The sequence below is a fragment of the Terrapene carolina genome, unplaced genomic scaffold (assembly GCF_002925995.2).
Source record: "Terrapene carolina triunguis isolate 2854851 unplaced genomic scaffold, T_m_triunguis-2.0 Scaffold23, whole genome shotgun sequence".
NCBI lineage: Eukaryota > Metazoa > Chordata > Testudines > Emydidae > Terrapene > Terrapene triunguis.
Window position 1 is genome coordinate 17,031,069 of NW_020664374.1, and position 27,726 is coordinate 17,058,794.

Sequence of the window (27,726 nt, forward strand, 5' to 3'; positions counted from 1 at the left end):
GATACAGTGTTGTGTCGCTCTCTTTCTGTGGGCGCTTCCGTTAGAGCCGTTGGGAGCGGCTGCGGGGGCTGGTAATCGCTGGAGTCCGGCACCGCGAGCGGCCGAGGCCGCTTCCTGCGGGATGCTGCGGGGTCTGGGCAGCTGGTTCGGGCTGGAGCGGGCGGGCGAGGAGCAGAAGCCGCCGCCCGAGGGGAGCAGCAGCCCCGGGGAGCGGAGCGAAGCCGGGGGCGCCGAGGGGGAGGAGGCGGCGGGCGGGGACCCGGCCGTGCGGAGCCAGGAGCAGGTGGATACGGATCCACTCCTCAGCCAGGCCAAAGGACTCGGCAGTGAGTGTCCTGCCCGCGCACGGCCCGGCAGCCCCCAGCCAACAGACCTCTCGTCCCCATTTACCCCCCCTCCCGGCCCGGCACTCCCACACACGCACCATTCCCGTCCCCCCACAGATCCCACCCACCCCCACACTGACACCCCCGACTGCATACCCCGCACACTGACAAGCCCCCTTATCCCTGTTCTCCTCCCCCCCACACGCACATACTGACCAGCCCTGACAGCTACCCTCCCCACAGATGCTGATCCCTTTCCCCCACGTCGATCTGGCCCTGCAACCCGAACACCTGCCTCTGCCCACTCACTCACTCCCCCTATCCCCACCCCACCCCTGCACACAGTTGATTGCTCATCACCGTGGGACTTGCTCTCCTGCCTTGACACATTCCCGGAGTCTCACCCAGAGCTTCACAGGACAGGTTAAAACTCTAAAAAGGTGCTTGGGGAAAACAATATAGATGCTCTTTACACCATATTATAACACTCTGGGGGTGGGAGAACTTCCTGCAGGGGTTGTGGTAATAGAAATATCTTAATAACAGTCAGCTGATGGGGGTATCTTAGAGTTTATCTGCACACAAAAATTGTCTCACTTTAGTTAAAGTGCAATAACCCCCTCTAAGTGTTGATGCAGTAATACAGATATAAAGGTCTCTTATACTTGGCTAACTTATTACCATAAGGAAAGCAGAGTAAGCTATAGCAGTAAGTCACCTTTTTACTAGTATGAGGCCTGGTCTACACTAACCCCCCAATTCGAACTAAGGTATGCAACCTCAAAAAAAACTTTTTGAGTCGACGTACCTTAGTTCGAACTTACCGCGGTCCAGACGCGGCAGGCAGGCTCCCCCGTCGACTCCACGTACTGCTCTCGCCGAGCAGGATTACCGGAGTCGACGGCGAGCACTTCTGGGTTCGATTTATCGCGTCCAGACAAGACGCGATAAATCGAACCCGGAAGTTCGATTGCCAGCCGCCGAACTACCGCGTAAGTGTAGCCAAGCCCTAAGTAAAGGAGGGTTTTACCAGTATGACTAATTCAGTTAAAAAAACCCTACTGCCTTGACTGAAATAGTACAGTACCTGGGTGTAGGCCTGGCAAAAAGGTGCTTCTTAAAAATCATGTTATCCCTTAGGCTCTAGTTAGATTATAGGAAAAGGTGCCTTTTTAAAAATCCCGGTAATGTAGTTGTTGAAAACCACTCAACACCAAGTAGGTCCAATTTAATACCTTTAACTTGATTTTAGCAGGTCAAGTTATAGCATAAATGGGACCCATAACTTGACCTGCTAAAATCTGCTAAAGCTGTTAAACTGTGTCTACATTGGCATTAAGTGGGGTTTCGGTTGAGTTAAAGTGGCTTGTTTGAGTTAACTCCGGTGAAAAAACATTTTTTCCTAGTCAAGACCCCATAACATCTAGTGTAAACACTGTTTGATATTGTTTAAAGGAAGGAGCATGGTTTACAATATCACCAGCAAACAATTTTAAAGGTGCCACATTGTCTATGCTAGCTGCTAAGTGGTGTTTCAAGTCATGTTAGCTGACTTAATTTAAAACATCTCCCCCATCCCCACCCGCCCAAGTGAAGACCGGGCCTAAGGCTCTTCAATCCTCAGGATTTACCTCTTGAGAGACTCCAATCATCTCTTTCACTTGCCTAGGCTTTGCAAATCATGTATGAATTACATTATGTGATATAATTGTGGCATAGGTTTATGATATGTACCCAGTTGTCATGTATTCTGCATTTAACAAATTTGGACCTCTCCTGTATCTCTTTCACCCTAACCAGGATTTTCAAGAGACAGCCATGCAAATAAAGTTAGAAGCTGAAAATGAGGTGTCATTCTATAGTCTCAACTCCAACTTTCAGTGTTTCTGATGTCAATAATTTAGTTATAAAAACAGTGACAATAGAATGTATATGAGCGAGGTGGTGTTAACAATTCTGTGATGTCACTGTGCACTGTTCAAGGGACACCACCAAATTTGAAATCATGGCACAACTTTTTTTTTTTTAAATAGTTTTGGATACGAACCTTACCCCAAAGTTCCAGTGGCACATTTCCCTACTTTTTAAATGTGGTTATTTCCACTGTTGCTATGAGAGACTGACTATATAATCTGCTCTCTGAAGTAAAAATAAACTGAAAATATTTTTTTAAAAGTATTCTCTCTCATCTTTCAGTTATAGTGAACTTTGTTACAAATAATAAGTAAGCTGTTTTCATCAAACAGAGGTGTGGCTAGATTGATAGTGTTCCTTTAAACACCTGTTATATTCACCTCAGTTGGTGGGAGAAGTGATGTGTGCATAGAAAATAATATAGTGTAGTTTGTAAAGTGCAATAAAATGTTTGCATGAAAAGTTTTGTGTAGTACACCAAACTATGACATTTTATTTTATTGACATGTCCTCTGAATAAGTAAGGCTATTAACAGATAAAATTTGAGAGGTTTGCTTTCCTCTACCACTTTGACTGGATAAAACACAGAAGGCTCTATTCCCCATTAATTTGGTTGTGGTGGGGAAGCATTGTCAAAGAGCAAGGTTTACAGTGTCCTCTGAAAATTTGGAATTAGTCTGATCTCCTTTAGAACCCATTTCTACAGCCATCCCCCATTTAACAAGAATGATTTGTTCCTAGATTTCATATGTTTTGCTGTGGGCTTTGTGAACTGCATTGTGCTAGAGTAGTGTAGCTGTCTTGATTGGTTGTTCTGGTGTAGCTGAGTCCTAAAGCATAAATGGCTTTGAATATCAAGACTAAGTCTTTGAATTTTCAATGGAAGAAAATTGGTAGCCAGTGGAAGGACAAATATGGGCTGATGTTCTTGTGATGTCCTGTCCTATTGCAGAAATTGATTATTACATTTTCTAAAAGAGCTGTAGTCTCTCTACTGCTGCCATCTTCAGACCCAGATTTAGTTAATATAATAATTGAGTGACCAGATCATTGGGAGCAAGGTTGTGCAGTAATCTGAAAGTGCAATAAAAGACATTTTTCATCACTGATTCTGTGTGGCCTTCTCGGCTATTATCAAAAACCTGAGGCTTTGTACTACTTTGACAGTTGGAGGGGTAGGTGTCTTTGATGGAAAGGGGAGGACAGTGAGCCAGCTAATTCTGGTGTATAAATTCTGACTAGCATTACTTCTGTCTTGGCCAAAATGAATTTTAGTTGATTATTACTGGGCATTGACACCTGTTTAATGTTGGTTGTGTCTGTGGCAAAGGAGACTGCTAGATGTTGGGACTGGATAGCAGGGTGTGGATCACTCGATAAATTGCCCCGTTCTGTTCACTCCTTGTGAAGCATCTGGCACCTGCCACTGTTGGAAGACAGGATACTAGGCTAGATGGACCACTGGTCTGATCCAGTATGGCCATTCTTATGTCCTTATGAGATGTACTGCTGCATGTTGTCAGTATATTGTTACTAGTGAACTCTAGTGTCACATTACCTCTCTGAGCTGTCTAATGTAGATATTAAACAGAACAACAGAGATCCATTCAACAGGTGAAGGTTTTGGGGAAAAAATATATTTGCACATTAGCCCTCTCTGGGTTCTGTTGGAGGAATAAATGGAGTCATTGTAATGCTATGCTGTCTACTCCAAGCATGTCTACTTATGTAAGTGGATCAGTAGTACATTTTGATAGATTACTGAACCCCTCCACAAGTTATGACATAATGTTAAATAGCAATCGTGTGTGTCCTATCTAATTAGGCTCTTATATTGCATTGATAGCCTGGTATATAAGCATCCTTCCTGGGATGCATGAATGACATGACTAACAACTGTCACATGAGTTTATTTTTACATCCATTGTCATGAGGAAAGTCCCATTTAGTTCCTATACACACACAGTTTGAATCCTAATTGTAAGGCACCTGGTAACAGATAACATGTGCTAGAGCTTTGTTGTCACTGCTTTCTCTGTGGCTTTTCTTAGGAATGGAGGTTAGAAATAGGAAAGTGTTTGGAGAGGTCATCTTCATTGAGTATGGTTTTTTGAAGATTGGATGGACTATTGAATATTTCAGGAAAGTTAGCAATGTCATTTCTCAGAAGGAGTTGATGATGTCCATTAGTAGCAGACATCAGTCTTTGGTGGTTTTCACCAGCAAAAAAGGGCAAGGATCTGTTTCACAGTATTCCTAAAAACTTTTTAGCAATTTATGTGTGGTGGAGCCAAACATCTTGGTTAGTCAATATCATCTGGTTCAGATTCCAGCTCACTCTTCCTGTTCTTCTTAACCTTTTGTGTCAGGGTAAACAAAACAGCCCACTGTTTTGTATATGATAGTGAGGATAAAAGTTGTAGCTTTTTAAAAAAGTATTAAGTTAATAGTCATGATATTCAGATTGTCTTGTAGACCTGAAGTTCTAGAAAAGAAAGAAAGCTTAGGTATTCTTTTTGGCAGAAAGAGTGGCAATACCTGAAGTGCCAGTTGTTTCTGAAAGTCAACAGTTTTTAAAGTTTCAGCTTGACCTTCCTGGAATGATTAAAATGTTTCACTCCTCTCTTCTGATGTCCCTTAGATTCTAAATCATATTCTCAATTATTCCTCTTTTGATATTCACCACTTAATTTAGATTTATAATTACTTCTGCATAAAATCCTACTATTATCATAGTGTTAAATTGTACCAATTTATTGGCATCAGATATACTGAATCACAAGTAAGATTATAGAAAACTTTACACCTACTAAATCTGTGTCTCTAGATATTTACATGGTACTATAAGCATAGTATCTGAAAAAGAAACTAATCCCACGTCATTTCAAGGTACCTCGATATTAAGTTGTTGTTTGTCACACATTTAAAGGCTAGTGGCTTCTTCTTAGTTTGTCTGAATATTATTTAAATTGTGCTAGTGTCTAGAGACCCAAAGAACCTGATGACTGTCTCATTACATGAAAAGGAGCTTCAGATGTGTAATAGCTTATCAGTTTATTTAAAAAAAAAAAAAAAAAATTTTGGCCAAACATACAGTTCCATCCGTAAGGAGCAAGAATTTAAAAAAGGATAGAAATATATACCCGGTAGTTCACCTGCAAAGAGGCCTTCTAGAGTACTAAGAAGCCAGTTTAAGCAATTCTGTTTTAGAACTTTTGTTATAAACATGACTTTCAGATTAGGTGTCTAAAAATGTACAATGAGAAAAGAAAATATAACTAAAGAATTTGATATAACAAAATATTTACAACTCTAATCTCTTTTCATTTGTGAAAGATTATCTCTTCAATTTTGCGACTGCTGCTACAAAAAAGATATCTGAATCGGTTGCTGAAACAGCACAAAATATAAAGAAGTCTGTAGAAGAAGGGAAAATTGATACCATCATTGATAAGGTATTTTTTCTTCATTATGTGAAACTGATCTGTAATGTACTCCAGTATCTGCTTTGCTTCAAATGCTATTCATCAGCATCTGTATAGAGTGTCTGGGCCTGCAAAATGGTCTGCCTTAAACAAACCCCCAAAACTGGTTTTTAAAATTGCAGATTTTTAGGGCTGATTTCACATATTTCTTGAATAAATAGTTAAACAAAGTTTGTTTTATCTGACTGAAGTGTTTATACAGAATGGGCATTTCAAGGAAAACTATTAATGAAAATCTCTCACACAAAAATGTAATCACTATAGCAATCTTAACTGCAAGATAGTTAATACATAATAAAAACATTAAAACAATCAAAGCATTACAATATAAACATGACTGGTTAATTTATATAAATATTACAAAAAACTGTTACATTATTGGGCGATTCTCACTTAATAAGCAGGTACTCAATCTTTTGTTTTCTCCTCATTGTTCAGTGTGTGGCCCTAGGCCTTATTTACTGCACACAAGCAACCTTAATTCTGACATTTCTTAACTCTTGAGTGCTGGACTTTGCAACCTTAATATTCTTTTAATATAACTAGTTTATTTTTATTTTAAAAAAGCAAACTGAAAAACACATTCCATCCTGTGGCATCATATTGCCATTTACGTGGTTCACCAGCAGGGTTGGAACCTCTAGATCCACCGCATAGACCTCTTCCATTTGAGCTAACAGAGTAACTGATAGCAATAGTAGGTGTTGCCCTCTGTGCATTACAGGGAGATGGGATGGGACACTTTTCTAGTGGGTTTTGTAGATATTTGCTGACTCCAGAGGGAATGGTGAGACTCAAATCTTGGGTTCTGTTCCAGGTTCAGGAGGCACAGACTCTTCTGCCCATTCCCCCAACCCTGACCCCTACTGTCCCATCACCTCCCTTCTGTCTGTGTCCCAGTCCTGTCTTTTCTCCACCCTTGGCTTTTCATCCCTATCCCACTCTCCTCACATAGCCAGTCCCAGTCTCCACTCCTCAGGCTTTTCATTCCAGTCTTCTTGCCCAACAAATCCTAGCCTCACCCCCACATCCTCCTGGCTCCTTGTCTCCAGGATCCTAGCCCAACCAGTTCCCACCCCCTACCAGCTCATCATCCAATCTTTCTCCCCAACCCGCCCTCTAGTTGTCTCCCAGTTCCAATCTCCCTCCCTAGACTTCTCATCCAATCTATGTTCCAACTCCTTGTCTTTGTCCAGCCAATTCTAGTTCTCCACTTGCATCCCAACTTTGCATCAGAGCTGTCTCCCCTCATCCTTCCTTTCAACTGCCCCCAGTCTCAGTTTCTGTCTTCCCTCTGCTTCCTCAGACTACTTGTCCCAATCTATTCCCTTTGCCTTCCCTGCATGTCTGGCTCCTGTCCTCTCTGCATTTGAATTTGGCTGCTTCCCCTCTACGCTATCTGGGCCCAGTGTGTGTGGGCAGGGGTATCATTGAGAGCACACAAAAAACAGACTTCTTGCTCTCAGTTCAGGTGCCTGGACCTGGCATGGTCCTTAGCAACTCAGAGCTGCAATTTCAGGAAAAGTCCAGCTCAGTGCAGATGGAATCTTTGGGGAATTAAGATGCTATAATCTGAATCTCTTTTGAGCATGTGCAAACTAAGATTTTTTAGAGGTTTATAAGTTGGCCACATTTGAGCAGCTCTTCGCGTGGATGGCAAAAGGTACATCCCTGACACAACAGTCACCCGATGAAAAGAAAAGGTTGTCAGAATTTTTTAACAAGGGCACAACAATGTATTTTTCCTTAGCTTCATTGTTGGAAATGGCTGGACCATATTGGTTGAAATTTTCCAAAAAAAATTGAATCTGGGATAGATACCCATCATGGAAACTACAGTCTGAACAACTACATTTTGGCACATTATAAGCAACTGAAAACAGTGTCGGGCATCCTTAATAATAGGCTATGGTACCAGCCTAACCTATAATATTATTCACCTGGTAAACTTTTCAAATCCTGGGAAAAACAGTGAGATTGAGTTTTGTGAATGGTTGCATATAGGTGGGTGTATGTGGAGAACTCTCCGTAGCAACAGAGTAACAAAGGGACAGGAACTATAGAAGAGGGTGGAGAAAATAATGCAAGGAAACAAAGAAAATAGACACTGATTACAGCATAGGAAAATAAACGCCATAATCTGTTATCTTTTTTTCAAGCCTTGACTGTGATCATAAACCCCAGGTGGCAAGAATATCTATGTCTGTTTTCTGACATTTGTATGATTTAGGATTTTCTTTTAAATTATCTCTGGTCTGTGTGTGCGAGGGCTCTGAAATTTTTAACTAGAGTTTTTCTTTATGTATTACCCTCTATGATGATAATTTTATAATGTTTTCTATTGCTATATCTTGTCTTTTGGGCATGAGAAGTACAGGCTTCTATTCATATCTCTTGTTTATTTCAGTGCGTCCGTCGTTTCCATTTGTGTAATGTACTGTTATAGTGTAAATGAGAATACTATCATTTTCTAGCATTTCTTACAGTACTGTATATGTAAGCTTGATTGTGTTCTTACACAACTTCCAACACTACTTCCATAAGTATTTTGTGAAATAATGTTTTTATTTCAATTGTGTCTGACAGTTTGTCTGTCCTTTGAAAAATATGTTGTCGCTATGATGCTGGACATATTGATTCATTCTTTTGTGAAGATACCATAGTTTGAGTTCCTTATGTGGAAGGAAGTTACATTAACTGTGACTGTAGAACTCCATGCTAAGGCAACAATTAAGCTTGGCCTTGGGTACGTCATGAGAACTGTCTGGGACATATTTTACTGTTCATGAACTTAAAGTCATAAAACTTTTTCAAATAAAAAGGAAAAAAATGTGTACTGTATTTGGAAGTAACATCTGGAAAGCATGATATATAAGAATGGCTCAAGCATGTATGGGGTGGGGGAGTGGGGCAGTAAAAGAAGAAAGATGTTAGAAAGGGGAAAGATATAGGCAAATTGGAAAATGGAGAGACTAGCAAAAGGAGGAAGGTACTGCTCTGAATGATTTGAAGCAGTGCATACTTTGGTCTGTGTAGTATTTTGGGTGGGCAGGAAATGTCTTGCATTGTTGCCTGGTGCCTTGCTTCTCCACTGGATTCACTAATAGAGCAGCATCCAACTCTGTCCCACAAGGAGGGGTGATATGGTATAGGGCCTGGATAACTGAGAGTAAGAAATGCAGAAAAAACTTGTGTAACCCTCTCAGTAAAAATACAGATTCTAACAGAAATAAAGGGATGATGGAGGAAGAGGAAAAACTCTAAAAATACAAATGAAGAGAAATACAATAGTGAATTACTTCATTTTGGGGGGAGATGGAGTCAAGAAGCAGTGTAATTAATGGTGGGTTTATTGATAACAGTTGCATTGAAAAAACAATATCTCCCCTTTAAAAGCTTAGATTTCTTTCTTACCCTGCTTGAAGATGTTATGACTAAAGGATGAAATTCCCTGTCCTCTTCTCTGCCAGTAAAAATGAAATCATACATCTATGTATGATGATCCTTCCTGCTCCTTATGCTTCTTTGCATTCACATTTAAAGATAAAAACAACTAAAGTTATTTGCTTCCTTAATTTAAAGGTTGATTCACTCCTCAAACAGTCAGCGAGATTCACTCTGGCCCCAAGGCTGGAGTGTTTTGAGGGATGGAGGCCTTTTGGGGAATTTAGCTGAGTCACTGGCTGGGGACCTGACTGTAACCTTGAACTTATTTGACTGGGAAGAGGAAAGGCAGCTATCCAACCTGCCTTTTAAATGCCACTGGGAGTTGAGAATCAGAACTTTGTAGATTGTATGGATCATTGTATGACTTGTTTTTTTTAATTCAAAGCGCTGAAATTTTTATCTTATTTGGAGTTAGAAATGGTCATGCCTTCTTCCAAAATCTACTAGTAAAGTGAAACTTGCCATAAAAACCTCACAAGGAAAATTCTGTCTTCAGATACCATTGATCTCAGGAGTTGAATACACATGAGAGTAGGAAAGTGGCCCCTGTGCACTGTTGGAGTCTGAACTAATGTAGTTCTGGCACACATCTGCAATTGTAAATGCTGCAAAAAAAGGAAAAAAAAACATATCAGAAAGATTACTTGATGTCTCTTTATTAATATCCCCAAGGTATATTGGTAGTAACTTTTCTAGTAAAAGGTAGTAACTTTTCTAGAAAATTATCCACAGATGACTTCAGAAGCTGGTTTCTTAGGCCTAATATTCCATTCTCTTGTGAGGATACATTAAATCAATTACACTAATTCCCAGTTATGGCTGAAATTTTACACAGAAAAACCAGGAAATGAGTTATAGTTCCCACAGCATCCAGAACTGAGCATATGAAGTACTATGTATTTACTGGTGTTAATAGATTCATAAACCAATCGATTTTAAGGCCAGAAGGGTCCACTGTGATCCATCTGTATAACAGCCCATAGAATTTCTCCCATTGATATCTGCATCAAGCCCAAATATTGGTGAATGACCAAGAACATATCTTTTAGAAAGGCATGATTTAAAGACTCCAAGTGATGGAAAATTTACCTCATCCCTTGGTAATATGTTCCATCAGTTAAGAACCTTAGTGTTAAAATTTGCATCTTATTAATGGTTCAGAATTTTCTGACTTCAGCTTCTTGCCATTGGAGCTTTTTATGCCTTTGTCTGGTAGACTTAAACAGCCCGCTAGGGTTGGATATCTTCTCTCTGTGTTGGTACTTAGACTCTAATCAAGTTGCCTCTTAACTGTCTCTTGACTAAACTAAATAGATTGAAATCCTTAAGTCTTTCATAGTAAGGTTCTTTTCACAGAGCATGAATCATGCTCCTAGCTCTACTATGATCTTCTCAATTTTTTTTTTTTCAGTTTTAACATTAATTTATAATACAGTAAATTCTTGATTATCCAGATTTAATGCAGGACATTTAATAATTTTCAGTAATCAAGGAATTATTCAATGTCACAGAGAGTGGAAGTATGACTCTGTATTAGGTAAGCACAGTTTCTCTGCCAAATTTCTAGGGGTTGATTTGGGAACCGTACGTTTTGAATTTGGTGACTTGTAAAATCTTAACTGCAACACTGTGTTTGATATTTTTATTCCCTGCATTTAATTTCCCCTCTCTTCTTTTAAAATATGATACGGGTGTGTTTGAATGGGTAATACTTTTTAAAGCAGGTACCTTTATTTAAATATGCAGATATTCAGGGAATCTGTGCATTGTGTGTACTTAAGCGGATAAGAAAATAACATATTGCATGTGCACAGTACACTGTTGACACCTTCATGAAATTTATTTTTCAAAGTTGGTAAAGTATGCATATCACTTTGGAGGACTATACACATGAGTTTCAGATCTTAAAGAGAAAACTGAGTTTTGGGTGCAGTTAAAGGGTAAGGGGCTGAACAATTAGTATGACCTCTTCTTGCTTAGCTAACTTGCAAAAGAGTACGGTCTCAAGTATAACTAAAGTATCATGTTAAGTTGAAATGTGTTTCAAATTACTTACTCTCTGAATGTTATTAGACAACTCTGTAATGTATTCCATTTCCTTTCATTCTTTACTTGAAATTACCTTTTCTTATAGACAATTATCGGAGACTTTCAGAAGGAACAAGAGAAATTTGTTCAAGAAAAGCACACAAAAAAGTCAGGTATTGAATATTTATTATTAAATGTAGGTCTTTTACTAAAGATAACTAACACGTTTCACTAAATTTTGATGAAAGCTACATAGTTCACCTCAGTCTCAGTAGATATTAAACCTAATCTTTGTGGCAAAAAAGGTGACTCATGGAAATTCTGTATAATGCACAATAGTTGTATATCAGGATTTCAGTAAGTGCATTTTTGGGACGAGATAAGGGATCACTAGTTGAAACTTAGCTAAAACAAGTTAACTATACAGCTAATCCAGCATTTTCTACTAAATTCAGCAAACATATTTAACTATAATAATTGAAAATCAGTGGGACTGATCTCTTGTGACTTATTTTGAACCTCAGGTTGTTATATTTTGTGAGGAGGCAGGCATTCTGATTGCCTGACACTTGGGTTCTCTACTAGCAGTGTAACATATTACTAGATGGAATGAATAACATAAAGTGTGGGTGCCATTCTAGCATGTCATTAGTTTCTCTGTGGGAGGTGCTCTACTTATAGTTCCAGGGAAAATTGCTTTCTCTAAGGTTCTTCTTGGGTCATGCATCTATGTACCATTAGATAAGAATGGCCATATCAGGTTAGACTAATGGTCCATCTAGCCCAGTATCCTGTTTTCTAATAGTGGCCAGTACCAGATGCTTCAGAGGGAATAAAAAGAACAGTGTTGTTATCGAGTGAGCCCTCCCTTGTTCTCCAGTCACAGTTTCTGGCAGTCAGAGATTTAGGGACACCCAGAGCATGGGGTTGCATCCCTGACCACCTTGGCTAAGTCCTTCATGAACTTATGTAATTCTTTTTTGAACATAGTTATACTTTTTGCCTTTACCATGTCACATGGCAGCAAGTTCCACAGGTTGATTGTGCATTGTGTGAATTACTTCCTTATGTTTGTTTTAAACCTGCTGCCTATTATAAGCAGACCCAGTGATCTCACTCTTTGTGAGTAAGACAGGCAGAATTTGTCCCTACATTGTTTAGGTCATCAAATATTTCTGGATAGAAAAGTATATTGCAGTTTGACATAGATCTCTTTTTAACCTTGAATATGTTGATGGTTTCAAATGGATCATGCTGAAGTTTGTCATACTGTTTGTCATTGTTAATATATATTATTAGATACTATGAATGCACAGAGTGACTCCATAGTTAAGTATGCATTTATTTTCACACCTAGAAATTTAATCTTTACTGTATGTATGAGTAGTACAGTGTATCCTCCCCAAACTTACACTTACACCTCTACCCCGATATAACACGGCCCGATATAACATGAATTCGGATATAACGTGGTAAAGCAGCGCTCCGGGAGGGCGGGGCTGCACACTACGGCAGATTAAAGCAAGTTCGATATAACACGGTTTCACCGATAATGTGGTAAGATTTTTTGACTCCCGAGGACAGCGTTATATCTGGGTAGAGGTGTACTTTTGGACTACCCTTTGAACTTCTCTGAACATTTTAAAGTAAATCTGTAAATTAGCATTAAGCATTATAAAATACACCCTCTTATTTTGGTGAATCTAATTTTTTTGTATCTCCCTAGTGCAAAAAAAAAAAAGTGAAGGTTGGGTATTTGGAAACTGAATCATTTATGTATTATTCCAAAACCAGAAATGTGGGCTATTGTTAAAGTTTATCAGCACAATTTGTATTTATGAATGTTAACCATAACCATTTCTATTTAAACTATAATTTTTTTAATCTGTTCTAAAATCTTTTTGTCAAATTAATCTTATAACATGTATTTTACAATGTATATTGTCATATAATTGTGCATCAATTATTTTCAACAGAGAATAGGTTGTACAATATATTTTTTCAGGATAAATCTCTAATGGGAAACTGACAGAAAGCATTCTTTATCAAAAGGACTGTTGTACAGTTCAGCCAATTATGCACCACAGTGCTATATTGTTTGACCTATTTGCAGTAGTCCTGGTCTAGAACATTTTGGAAGAAGTAATAAAATGTTGATTGAAAAATGACCAAATAATTCTTGCTGAATTTTTTTTTTTAATTTTTTTGACCAGCTCTAATAAACAAAGACTCATTTCCATAACTCATCTGCTATACCTTGAGATCAGTTGTAAAAAAAACAGAAATGAAACTAATGTACCGAAGTGAGCACAGTTCTGAAACAATTTGTTTCAAAGATGTCCTGTTTCCATTTAATTTTTCAGGTGGGTGACAGTGACACAGGGACCCCCGGGGCTCAACTGTCTTTCTGGCATTGTGTGTTGCTCTGTCTTAATATAAATATTTTTGTATTTAAATATAATAAAACATGAATTATTTTTCCCTCTTTAATGACAGAAGCAGCAGTGCCTCCTTGGGTAGATAGCAATGAAGAAGAAACAATTCAACAACAAATCTTGGCCTTATCAGCAGTAAGTTTCTTGTTTGTTATTAAAGCTGTCTTTTGTTTTGATTAAAACATATACCTTCAGTAATTTCATCACTTATCAAAAAATTAGACTACATTGTGTATATGCATACAAAATTTAGATACAGCATGGTGTTTGGTTACCAGTCACATGCCTGAAGCAACTTCTGGGCCAAAATAGAGATGGAAAAATGTATCCTCCTATTTACACTTTTGTCTTTAACAGCAAGTTACATGGCTGTGACGCTAAAGAAATATGTAGGGAGTGAGATGGTCTGGTCAAACGTGATATAATTCCTCTGATGTCGGTTAATAACTATAGTATTTTCTTCAAAGGACAGGCGAAACTTTCTGCGTGACCCGCCAGCAGGTGTTCAGTTTAACTTTGACTTCGACCAGATGTACCCCGTCGCTATGGTAATGCTACAGGAAGATGAGCTTCTGAATAGGATGAGATTTGATCTCGTCCCTAAACAGTATGTAATTTCTGATTATATTTGTGTACTGTCACACTCTTAGTTTGTCTTTTAATTTATAATCTTAACTTCCCTAAATTATTCATCTTCCCTCTCCACCTCCCTCAGCTTTTCCTTTTGTTTCCCTCTGCTGCACATGTTGTTTTTAATAAATACAAGCTATACACAGTTGGTCCATAAATAAGGAATACTGGTATTAAAACTTTTTAAAGAAAATATCTAGTCAATACAATACAATATTCCTATTTTTCCCAATGTATTTTTAATTGTAGCCATTTCTTTAATGTAGTAGGTGCTTAAATTGAAGAGAGAGACTCCTCCACTTTAAATTTCCATCTCTGGATTTTATCATCTTAGACCAGGGGTAGGCAACCTATGGCACGCGTGCCAAAGGCGGCACGTGAGCTGATTTTCAGTGGCACTCACACTGCCCGGGTCCTGGCCACCGGTCTGGGGGGCTCTGCATTTTAATTTAATTTTAAATGAAGCTTCTTAAACATTTTAAAAACCTTATTTACTTTACATACAACAACAGTTTAGTTATATATTATAGACTTATAAAAAGAGACCTTCTAAAAACATTAAAATACTGACACGCGAAACCTTAAATCAGAGTGAATAAATGAAGACTTGGCACACCACTTCTGAAAGGTTGCCGACCCCTGCCTTAGACTGTTATTTATTACTTGAGTATAAAATTTGAATTGTTTGAGAATAAAAAACACTCATGGAGTTATAGATTGTCATAAACAAATAGTTAGAAGTTCACTTTTGTGTCGTTCTTCTTTTCCTATTTTATTAGGTGCTTTAGCCTCTTGACTCTCCTTAAAGTTTTGAGTTATTTCCACAGAGGTGAGAGAGCTTGGCATAGGCCCTTTAAAATACAGGTGGTCAAGATTCCCTTGCTGTTTCAGAATAGCTCTTGGTATTATCTCTCTCATTCCATGTGTTGTCTTTAGTTTTGTCTTATTGTTTGTTTTTGTTTTTTAACAACCAGTTTTGTTTTACACTCTTTGTTTGCTTGGAACCATGCAGAATGTGAAATACTTATTTCTCTCAACTTAAGCACCAGTTTTTCCTGGTTACACCAGATTAAGGCTCTACAACGACTTCTAATCAATTTACTACTTTGAATATGACTTTTCACTGTTCTGTAGACTTAATAAAAATAGCAAAAGCGAAAGTTCATTTTATAGAAGGATTTGTTATTCCAGATTGTGGACACTTTCGTTATTGTTCTTGTGCTTGTTTAGCTTGAATTGTTAATAATTACACACTTGCACAAAGTATATTAAAATAACATTATTAAGGTTGTAAAGTCAAGCACTCCAAAGTTAGGAAGTGCCAGAATTAAGGTTGCCTGTGTAACCTACATTTATAGAATCATAGGACTAGAAGGGACCTTGAGAAGTCCTCTAGTCCAGTCCCCTGCACTCCTGGCAGGACTAAGTATTATTTAGACCATCCCTGACTGGTGTTTGTCTAACCTGCTCTTAAAAATATCTAATGATGGAAATTCTACTACCTCCCTAGGCAATTTATTCCAGTGGTTAACCATCCTGACAGGAAGTTTTTCCTAATGTCCAACCTAAACCTCCCTTGCTGAAATTTAAGCCCATTGCTTCTTGTCCTATCCTCCATGGTCAAGAAGAACAATTTTTCTCCCTCCTCCTTGTAACAACTTTTTATGTACTTGAAAACTGTTATTATGTCCCATGTCAGTCTTCTCTTTTCCTGACTAAACAAACCCAATTTTTTCAATCTTCCCTCATAGGTCATGTTTTCTAGATCTTTAATCATTTTTGTTGCTCTTCTCTGGACTTTCTCCAATTTGTCCACATCTTTCCTGAAATGTGGCACCCAGAACTGGACACAATACTCCCACTGAGGCCTAATCAGCGCAGAGAAGAGCCCCCTTGTACAAATACATTATAATAGTTTGTGATCATGTAATTAAAGACTATCTCTTTTCCCCCACCCGGGATCCCTGCATCATTCAGTGCACAGGTTGAGCAATGCTCAATTAATGAGCAGCTAGCTATTCATTATTTTGCTTTCTCCTCATTGTCCTCCTCAGTGGTGTGGTCTTGTGCCTTATTTATTGTACACTATTCAAACCCTGCTCTGATGACAGAATTATTAATTTCCTGATGGACTTTTCTATGGTGCTCTTCACTATGGTATCAGAGTGCTTCACAAACATTCATTCATTTGTTTTCACAATACCCCTATGAGGTTAGTGGCTCTTGTCCCCATGTGTAAAATAGGGCAGAGGCACAGAGATAAACATCAAAAGTATCCACTAATTCAAGGTTCCCAATTTGAGACATTTAGGATCTGATTTTTCAGAATACTTAGTATTACTTAGCACTGAATATGTTCAAAGCACAGCTCCCATTTACTTAAGTTGCAGCTGTGAGTGCTCAGCTCTTTGATGGAGGCAGGGATAGAATCCAGTTCTTCAAGGCAGCATTCAACTTCCTTAAGTGTGAGAACATCCTTTAGCTTCCTGCAGTTCCTGCCTCATTCACTACACACTTTCCAACTTCTGGTATATATGAGGCAGGGGTATTACAGACAACAGTCGTCTTTACTACACAAATCTGATTATCCACACAGCACCATCCATCCTGTCCACTGACTGAGGCAGGATTCCTGTGAGGGAAAGTAGTATATGATCATGTAATTGAAAAATGTATCATACTTTATATGCACAAGGGGGGGCAAATTAAGGTTTCACAGGCACTTTAATTCTGGCATTTCCTAATTTTTGACGGCTTGATTTAGTAACCTTTATGTTCTTTTAACATGGGGTTAAGAGATGGTGTGTAATTTCCTAGTATTTATAAAAGCAAACTGAAAAAATAGAAATGGCACCATATTGACATCCCAATGGTTCATCTGCAGGTTGGAACCTTTAGATCTACCACACAGACCTCTTCTACTTGAGTTAGCAAAAGCAGTAGTAGGTTGTCCGCCTCTACGTGGACCAGCACTACCTGGGGATGAGACACTTTGCCAGTGGGTTTCACAGATATTTGCTAAGTGCAGAAGAACAGCAAGACTCTAGAATCTTGGATTTCATTCCCGGAGGAATGAAGGAGGGAATGTTCTCTAGGGGTTACAGACACTTTGGTCTGTTTCACCTAAGCTCAACCCCTTCTGTCCCATCCCCTCCAACTTGTTCCAGTCCTGTCTCTTCTCCACCCCCAGCTCCTTGTTCCAGGCTCCTCCTCAGGCTTTTCATCCCAGTCCTGGTTGTCTTGCCCAGCAAGTCTCCCACTGGATACTCTGCATCTGAGTCCCAGTCTCTCCACCCATGTTTCCAGTCTTATTGCCCAGCCCAGCTCTCACCCAGCTCCCAGGCTCCTGATCCTATTTCAGCCCCCTCCCTCCCCCTTACTCCCCCAACACACACATCCCTTAGCTGCTTGTCCAGGGCACCCTAGCTCCTCATCAGATCTGTCCTCCATCTCCCTGTTCTCCTACACTGTGATGGTTCCCAGTCCTAATCTCCTTGCCCGGCCAGTGCTGAATAAATTGGCAAATGTTGACAATCAGTTCAATATGTAGAAATAGCAACCCACTGAGATAATGTAACAATCAATACTGCATTTCTGTAAGCTCCATCTAGTTTCGCAGTCCACTGTGTTAGAATCAGGTAATTTTCTCCTTTTGAATATAAATGTACTATGTATTTTTTAATATGAGAATACTTTAACAGTGTATGAACTGCTGTTAGTACTGGAGTAATTTCCTTTCAAATACACCTCTACCCCGATATAACGCTGTCCTTGGGAGCCAAAAAATCTTACTGCGTTATAGGTGAAACCGCGTTATATTGAACTTGCTTTGATCCGCCGGAGTGCTCAGCCCCGCCCCCCTCCCCCCCCGGAGCACTGCTTTACCGTGTTATATCCGAATTCATGTTATATCGGGTCGTGTTATATCGGGGTAGAGGTATATATGCTCTCTGTGTGTAACTCACTTTAAAGAAGACTAATAGGGATTCTAATTTTCAGATTGCAGGCTTTTCTAGCATGTCTCAGCTATGAAGCTTGTACATAAAGATTTGGATTTTGTTTGCAGATTTCACGTTAATAGAATACTGTGTACAAATACTTCACTGTACAATTATACTTCAGATATTTTGTTTTCAAACTGACAGATTGAACATTTGATGTTGCCAGACCACGGGTAGACTGAATTTTTATATTTGTTGAACTTGAAGGTGACAATCCAGGGTTTAAATATGCTGCTGATTATAGATTTTTTGAAAGTATTCACCTTTTCTAGGGCCAAATTCTGCCATCGTTAGTTAAGCAAAACTCCCATGGGCTTTCTGCTCAAGTGAGGAGCCCAGACTTTGGCCCTTGTTTAAATTGCTGCCTTACCATTAATAAAAAAAACAGTTGGTTTAAACTATATTATATAATATGTGAGCGTGATTTATATCTAGGTTTTTTGTTTCTATTGGTAGCGCACATGCGCATATTACCTTGATATTGGTGCACATAACAAAATTCATTCCGCTCATGGATAGAAAAAATTAGAGGGAACATTGGTTACGTCCAACTCACTCTATGACATTTAGTATCATAGGAGCACAATCTTGTAAGTGCTTTTTTATGAGACATTCCATTGACTTTAGTGATGTGTGTAGGATTGGACCTTTAGTTAAGGACTGCTTTACACAGCTGATGCACACAGGGCACAGAAAATATTGCATGTTGCAGCTACTTTAGTTGCAACTAAAGCATACCTTGAAAACAGTTTTAAACTTTGTAATATAAATTCAACAAGCAAGAAAAAAATGTAAGATACCACGTCTGTTGGTGCAACCCCATGAGGCAGCAGTGCTGTACAGAGGGAGCAAATAGTCCTCCTTTTATCCTAGATCTGCTGCTCTCCACAAAGCTAGTAGAGCTCTGGTCCCACTAGTAGCCAAGCCCAGACAAAGTGGTTGTAGCTTATCAAAGGGGATGAGACTTTGGAGAGGGGAGCTAAGCCAAGACTAGAGGTGGGATTCATGTGGTTTTGTTTTGCCTGGCTGAAAAGTAGGAGTTGGTAGTATGGTCTTTCGAAGATAATAATGTACATCAGCTTGTTTATTATGCTAATCTTTTTTTCCCTAAGAAAATACACTGTTAAACTGGAGTTAAGTGGTAAATACGTAACAGTAACTTAAGAAGTGGGAGACCATTGTAGTGGTTGGTTTTTTAAACAGTGTATCCATGTGTCAGGGAATTCAAAGCTGAAGTTACACTTCACACTTGAGAAGGTGGAAACAAAACTCTGCTCTCACTCCTGTAAGCTATGACTGTAGCTTTGACTACAGTAGCTTTAACTTTGTGCCTCTGTTTTTTCTACCTTGCTTGCGGCTAACTGTAAACTTTCCACAAATCAAATGTAGTTGTTAAAGCTATGTAGTCATAAAAACCTATATTTATGTTTTTCTTTAGTGTAAAGGAGGAGGTCTTTTGGAGAAATTATTTCTACCGGGTTTCCCTAATTAAACAGTCTGCACAGCTCACTGCACTGGCGGCTCAACAGCAAGTGGTAGGAAAGGAGGAGAACAATGGCAGGAAAGAGGATATACAGCTGACAGGTACAGAAAGTATTTGTTTTGAATAAGCTGCTCACTATGAACAATCCACTCTGTCACACTTCTTAGTATTTATATGCATCAGATGACCTATATGTTTTTTAGTTTGCAACTCACTTGTACCATATATAGGAGGCTTCTTGAAAAAGTGTTGTTTCAAAAACAGGTCCTTCTTAAAAAACCCCAAACCCTCTAAGTTTATCTGATCTACTGATTCACTGTAAATATTGCCCTCTTTTCTATGTATCATTAAAGAGAGGCTGTTTTCATCAAAAGAGTGCAGAAGTTGATTCAGGTATAGATACAGCATTAAGATGTACTCAGTTTAAAAAAAAAAAGTTAGTTTAAGGTATTACTACACATTCCACCTAGTTCTTCTGTTAAATTTGTTTTTGAGGAAAAAAATCTGTTTTGAATGTTGCATAGCTAAACTTTTAATATAGGTGCTGATTTTTCTATATATGATAAGCATCCTTTAAAAAAGATACCCTTGACCCCACCTTCCTCTCCAACTAGTCTTATCATCTCCCATTCACCTCTAAATTCGCTGAGTACACTAGCTACAACCATTGCCTGAAGTTCAACGCCTCCATCTCCAACCTTGAATCCCCTCTAATCTGTTTTCCACTCTTTTCACTTTGCTGAATCTGCTCTCACCAAAGTCCCTGATCCCCTCTTGGCCAGTTCTCAGGATCCGTACACCATACTCATGCTCCTTAACCTGCTTTTTAAAATCATTTATGATGATTTCCTCCTTGAAACTTCATCCTCTTTAGCTTTCACAGCTCTGTTCTCTCAGATGTGTGACCACTTCTTCAGTGTGCACTTTTCATGGTGGTCCTCAGAGATCTGTCCTTGACTTCCTCCTCTTGTCCATCTACACTCACTCTCAGAGTGATCTCATCTTCTCAAATGGTTTCAACTATCTTCTCTTTGCCAATGACTCATAAATCTACCTCTCCAATACAGACCTGTCTTACTCCATCCAGTTCTGTATCTCTGCATGACACTGGATGTCTTGTCAGCAACTTAAATTTAGCATGGCCAAAATTGTGTACCACATTCCTCCCTACTTCCTTGTTTCTCCATTACTGACATCATCATGATTTACCCAGTTAATAATGCTTGTAAACTGGGTAGTATTACTGACTCTCCCCTCCATCTAACCCTATACATCCAGGCCATGACCAGACCTTAGGGCCTCTTCATCTCCCATCTTGACTCCCTTTAGGTCCATTCAAATGCAGTTACTAAGATCATCTTCCTGGTTGATCTCTTTGAACATGTCCCTCCACTAACTCCATCACCGCCACATCAAGTGATTCTTGTCTTTATCTTTTAATACCCTTTATGTGTAAGCATCCCCCTGCTTACCTGCTCTTACATCGTATCACATCACTTCTCCATTTCACCAAGAAGACTAATCTCAATTATCTGTTTATCTGTTTCTCTCACAAAAACCTTTGAGAGTTCTTCCACACCACCTTTTATGTATGGCATATGCCCTTGAACTACTCTGTGAATCTACAGTATTCCTTTATATCCCTCTTCAAGTCTTCCTCCTACCATCATGCCTGTGAGAAATTGCCAACTGCTGGGAAGATAGTCTGGTAGACACTTCCATATATATTTTGTTGATTTTTTTTTTTCAGGTTATTTTATTTTTAAGAAGGCTCAAACATCTAGCTATAAACCTTGCTGGCCTCTATAAATGTGCATTCTTAGTGCTGTTTCCCTTGTCCTCTGTTTCCTTTTCCTTCTGATTGTTCTTTACATTCACCTATTACATTTTGTTTTAAATTATATTATGAACTCTATGGAAGCAGAGACAGTCTTCTGTTTTGTCTGTTTTTATATTGCCTACCACTGTAGATGCTGCTATAATCCTACTACTGACTTTTTAAACTTGTACATAGCATAAAGTTTGGATTTTTAAAAAGTTTCCCCGGTTCAGCAAAATGTAAACTTTGCAGATAGTCTCTTTCATAGTATTGCTCATACACAGAGTGCTCTGGTTATTGGATTCCACTTTTCTTATTACTACTAAAAGTCTAATTTAATTTTTGTTTCTATATCCTGCTGCTTCATAAAGCTAGCTTCAGCAAATGAGGATCACTGCTAATATTATGGCTAATTAATTGGAAATTGAAATGAAAGAAATAATTCTGACATTTAACAAATTTACACAGTGTCTTAGATCATAAGCTCTTTGGTGGAGTGTCTGTGTCGTCATCTTTGTTTGTACATGCTTAACACGCTTGACTGGAGGCTCAAAGTGTGCAATAGAAATAGTAATTGCTGATTTAAAATCTTGATCTTCTGTATCAGTGTAAAATTATGTTCTGTAAGGAACCCTCATTCCTAAATTTGCCCTGCAACTTCTCATTACTTTGTTGCAGGAGTTCTGCCCACTTTCTAGATCTAGGCTTTTACACTTGCATTTGAAAGAGAATCCTTAATTCGCAAGGCTATAGGAGACAGGGCACTTTGCAACTTGCTGAAATCTAAAAAGACTTCTGCAAACAAAACACCACCACAAGTGCGAGGGGGAGTGGGGAATACCCCATTACCTATCAGCAAAGTGGAGAGATCCATCTTCTGCTCTGTCTCCCATGTGCTGGAGTTCTTCTAGCTAAGGTTAAATAAAGAGGCTGCTCAATGGCCTTTCAGTGGTCAGGCATCACTCTGGAGAACATTAGGTATTCCATAGAGGGTTTTCTGGTTGGATCCCAATCCTAGTCACCAGGTTTCTCAGTGTGGCTAAGAATATTACTGCTAGACCACACCTTGTTGGAATATAAATTTGAGTTTTCACAGAGTCCACTTTTCCCATTTTGATTTTCAATTAAGTTGACCTTTTCTGAGGCTATTTCCACACTAGGAGGCTGGAAGAACTAGTAGCACTTTCTTGTAAATAGCCCTTCCTGATATTTCACAGGTAAAAGTTTCTCCACAAAGTCAACTCTCATTATTATAGAGATCACTCCATCGCCTCTCATTTTGTCCCCATCTATCCTCTCTCTCCTTAGGACCTGCTATGGCTCAAAACTACTTAATATTTTATTTGTACAGAACCCAGGATTTTCTCAGATTAAATTTTGCCCATAACAAAGAAGCTGTTTACCTGAATTAATAGAGCCCTGTGTAGCACAACGGTTGGGTATCTTTGCCCTCTGGGCATGAGGGCCCCCTACCTTAGGCCTGGTCTACACTGGGGAGGGGGGTCGATATAAGATACGCAACTTCAGCTACAGGAATAGCATAGCTGAAGTCGACGTATCTTATTTCGACTTACCTCCCATCCTCACGGCGCGGGATCAACAGCCGCGGCTCCCCCGTCTACTCCGCTACCGCCGCTCGCCCTGGTGGAGTTCCGGAGTTGACGGGAGTGCGTTCGGGGATCGATATATCGCGTCTAGACGAGACGCGATATATCGATCCCCGATAGCTCGATCGCTACCCACCGATGCGGCGGGTAGTCTGGACATACCCTTAGAAACTAGGTCATTTCATGGGCTGCAAGCGTCTCCCTCTGTGGTGGTGGTGTGTTAGACAATAACTGCAAAATACTAAGGGCTATGATCCAAAACATTCTTCCCCTCCCAATCCCAAGGTTGACCTGGAGTTCTGGCGTAGCCTAGATTCCAGACTGCTAAGATCCTCTCAGAAAGGGAGTATTTGGATCTTACCTTCAAATTGACTTTGTGAGGAAGATCACAAGCCTGGAAGCCTCACCCAGATACTGATCTATTTAGTTGACTTATTTATTGGTGGGGGGCGGTTCAGTTTGATTTAGCCAAAGTTTCCTTAGTCTGAAATAATAAGGGTATAACTGCTTACAGAATTTTATCTTAAATTTCATTGTAAAAATAGAATCAATGTAGAAAAAAACATTCTCTAGTTAATTCATTCTTATTTTGTAACTATTTCACCCATAACTGAACTTAACCTTTAAATATAATGTATCCCCTGAAATAGAAAATGTTCTTGCATAGTTAATACTTATATAGTTTAAATTAGTTCTGGGGATATTTAAGAATAATAAAATATATCAAATTTCCGTTTTTTTCTCTTCCTAGAAACAGTAAGGCCCAAAACACCACCTGTTGCAATCAAATCTCAGCTAAAATCTCAAGAGGTAACAATGGTTGTATACTACATCTGAAGTTCAGTATATGAAATTTACATTTAATGCATCATCACACAAACTGAGTTTGAGGTTTTTTGTTATATTTAGAGATAGCAGGTTTGCTTCAGAATAAAATATTTATCTGTACAATATTGATACTTCTGGAGACTTATGCTAAGACTTAACAGTATAGGCATTGTCATTATGACACCATTTTATTATGACACTGAAAACAATTTTGCTTGCCACTGCAGAAGTCATAACTTGGAGAGCTAAAGACATTATTCTTAATCTTGGATTGCAATATTGTTGCCAGGGAATTCTTTCAGACAGAGCTAGAGCCATAAATTTACTAAGCAGTAATAACATTTAATACACCATTAGTAACACTTATTTTAAATATAGATTGGTGGTTTTGCCAATATTGTCATGTATCTTAATACTGTAGAACTTACTTTACAAATATCCAAAAAGTTCAGTGTTTAACATCTAATTCTGCAGTCCAGCAACAGCTTTTTCTTTATTGCAGTACAGAACATTAGAGAAATGAGACCAATGAATTCTATTCTGTTAACTAAAACCCAGGGGAGAGGTTTCCAGAGATCAATCCTACTGTAACTCTCATCCTCTTATGGACAGTCTTTGATTTTTTTAACTGCCTCCACAATTAATATAAACATTTTTATTACTACTAAATTACTTTAATCTTTTCACTGTCTTTGGAGATTACTAAACTGAATTACAATTCTTAGAAAATTTTAAAAATATAACATGGAAATTAGTCGCTTCTTCAAAATGTATATCAAACGGTTTTTTTTCTGTTCAGAAAGATATGGTAATTGACAAAATAGATTTTTTTTTATTTGTATTTGACTATATTAAGCTATAGAAGAGAAGTTCACATGGAGTAATGATTTTCAAGTGTGTTTTCCTCTTCGAATGATCAAAATTTATTTTATTCAAGGACGAGGAAGAGATTTCCACTAGTCCAGGTGTATCAGAATTTGTTAGTGATGCTTTTGATGCATGTAACCTGAATCAGGAAGACCTAAGGAAGGAAATGGAACAATTGGTGCTTGACAAAAAGGAAAAGGAGACCTCCATAGTAGAAGGTAAAACAAAAATTAAAGCTAATAAAGTAAATAGCTTTTTATACATTTGACTACATTCATTCTAGGCAATTTAAAAAAAACTGTAGATGTTTACTGAATTTCAAACGATGGCAGTAAGGATTTGCTAGATTTGGAATATTCTACTCTTACTAAGCAAGTAACTTTTTGACAGGCAAGTCAAAAAATCATCATGGCACCATAGTAAATGGTAGAAAAGCCCATGTTTTGCTTGACTATTTATTTCTGGAATGCCTCACTGCAGAAAGGACTAATCACTATTAAGACATTCAAGCAGTCTCTTGCATGGAATACTAGTTACAAAACAAAAATGTTCTGAAGAAACGAACAACTTTACAAGAAATTCTGCTATGATAAAATGACTGAAAATGACGGGATTCTCATTTTTTCTTAATTCCCATCTCACATACTTGATTGTAAGTAAAAGATTTTTTGTGTAACTGCAATCCTTGAAAACTCTGTGGGATCTGAAAGTCAAGCTGCATTTTCCTTATTGTGCATCATCATCAATAGTAAAGATTTTACAATCCAGATTATGGTTTCAGTGATACCGGTGCCTTAAATGGAGTTACATAAATTTAACTAATCAGAATTACTAAATAATTTTGAATATGATGAACAAGAAGAAAAAGAATTCAGTTGTCTTAGCATGGCTCTGTCGAGTTAGAAGTAAAAAGCAGAAAAATAAGTTTAGTCTTAGTAGATGTGACGTTGAATATACCACAATAAAGTAATCTGCCATTTTTTACATAATCACTTTTTAGAGTAGAATTGTAGTCCAAGTGTTCAGATGCTGTGAATATTAGTCTGAAATCAGTTATTTGCAAGATGTTGCAACCCCAAATTTAATAGTTTGTAGGTTTAACCTTAAAATTACACTCATATGCATTTTCCTGAATTGACTGAAATTCTTGCTGAGTGGTTTTAATAAAGCTGTCAATATATAGTGTATTTAGTAGAAATGCTAACTCACAATACTGGATGAGACTATGGAATTACTTCCTATGATATCCAGACTCCAGCATTGGCCAATACCTAATACTTCAAATGCAAGCCTCTACCCCAGGCTTCTTCTCATAACTGACCTTGTCAATTTGAGGGAAGGGTGGCAACACAGGAATGGCTTCTGACTCCTCTTTTGCCCTGAAGTATGAAAGTTCATTATTTTTATCCCTTGTTATATTAGCTTGCCTAGCTATATATCTTAATGGAAATAAAATTGTCCATCCCTCCTTCAGTTACCCATAGTATTGGATTTTGATCTTTGAAACCAATGAATTCCACAAGCTGGTAACATTTGATAATGGATAATCATTAACTATAAGGTGTGTTGCATTTTTCATATAGCATAGCTCTTTTTCTTTCTTTTTCTGTAAGAAAAGGTGGGGAGGGGTTGACAGCAGAGAGGAAGACTTGATTGAATTTACACTATTTATAGACAGTTTGAAAAATCAGTTTCTTTGGTTACGGGTAGACATTTTGGGTTACACTGAGGTGGAGAAAACATCAAATATAGTAAATATTTGTCCATTATTACATCAATACTTTATAATAACATATTCTGGGGTATCCCTCTGTATATTAGTTTTTCATCCACAGTTGTTCCAAAGATGAAATTCATGAGCTTCCAGAACTCTGGAATGCAAGACAGGTAGCCTCAATGAAAATTAATCTAGTTATACATGAACAACATTCTGTACTGCCAAACTAGGTATTATATATCATTTATCTTCCTTGTAGAAGAGACTGCTGATTGGGAGAAGGAATTACAGCAAGAGCTTCAAGAGTATGAAGTGGTGACAGAATCAGAAAAACGTGATGATAACTGGGACAAAGAAATAGAGGAAATGCTGCAGGAAGAAAATTAACCATTTTCCTGAAATCACTGCAACCCATAAACAATTTCTGAAAACTGACATGAATATCTGCTTTCATACTTGCTTCCAAAATATCTTCAAGAGAGACACGAACTTAAAATCATTAAAATTCCATATAGGGATACAGCCGGCCTTGCTGTTCTTTGTATGAACAGTTTATGAACGTGATCACTCTTCTTAAAATATGATTGCAGGTGATATGTAATAATCAAAAGTGATAACATTGTCATGTGAAATTACTGGTATATTAATATGTTTAGTTTGTACTTTTCTTTAGTGGGCCAAGAAGTGCCACTAGGATGTACTAGAATATTTGTAAATCTAAGAAAATCTGAAGTTTTAGTCTACAGTCTTCTATGGTGAGGTAAAAATGGGATGTTGTGACTAACTTTATTCATGCAAGTACTGCACTTCACTATGTTTGCTTTTTAATCTCTGTATGATATTTATCTGTGTACCATTTATTAAGTTACTTGTAACCATTCACTTTCCTTTATACTTTACTTCCTAAGAGCATATGGCGCCAAAGAATTTACAGGAAATCTTATGAGAATAACTTCCTGATACCAGTTTGTTTTTTAAAAACATGTACTAATCCAGACGCTAAAAGAAGCACCGATTTATACTGATGGGGTACAAGTCACCTATCTTCTTATTTAACCATTTAAATGTTAACTCTTATTTGCCTTGATCTAACATGTTGTTTCTTTAAACCATCGTGTTACAGTATCTCCTTTCCCAA

The 27,726-nt window shown here is 38.2% G+C and overlaps 1 protein-coding gene across 1 annotated transcript; it reads left to right on the plus strand.

Moving 5' to 3' along the window:
• LOC113406156 (synapse-associated protein 1-like) lies at positions 1–27,657 on the plus strand. Its single transcript, XM_026649142.1, has 9 exons — positions 1–326; positions 5,578–5,696; positions 11,308–11,374; positions 13,698–13,771; positions 14,104–14,243; positions 19,706–19,851; positions 23,928–23,986; positions 24,942–25,089; positions 26,848–27,657. Exons 1-9 carry the CDS (start codon positions 122–124, stop codon positions 26,973–26,975), a joined length of 1,086 nt encoding a protein of 361 aa, XP_026504927.1. The 5' UTR covers positions 1–121; the 3' UTR covers positions 26,976–27,657.
• The last annotated feature ends 69 nt before the right edge of the window (positions 27,658–27,726 follow it).

What these genes read in the sequence shown, in the direction of transcription:
- LOC113406156 (XM_026649142.1), top strand. Translation starts at nt 122, where the DNA reads ATGCTGCGGGGTCTGGGCAGCTGGTTCGGGCTGGAGCGGGCGGGCGAG. An exon ending in AGAGGATATACAGCTGACAG is followed by an intron (nt 19,852 to 23,927) that starts GTACAGAAAGTA and finishes TTCTCTTCCTAG; the next exon opens with AAACAGTAAGGCCCAAAACA. An exon ending in GGAGACCTCCATAGTAGAAG is followed by an intron (nt 25,090 to 26,847) that starts GTAAAACAAAAA and finishes TCTTCCTTGTAG; the next exon opens with AAGAGACTGCTGATTGGGAG.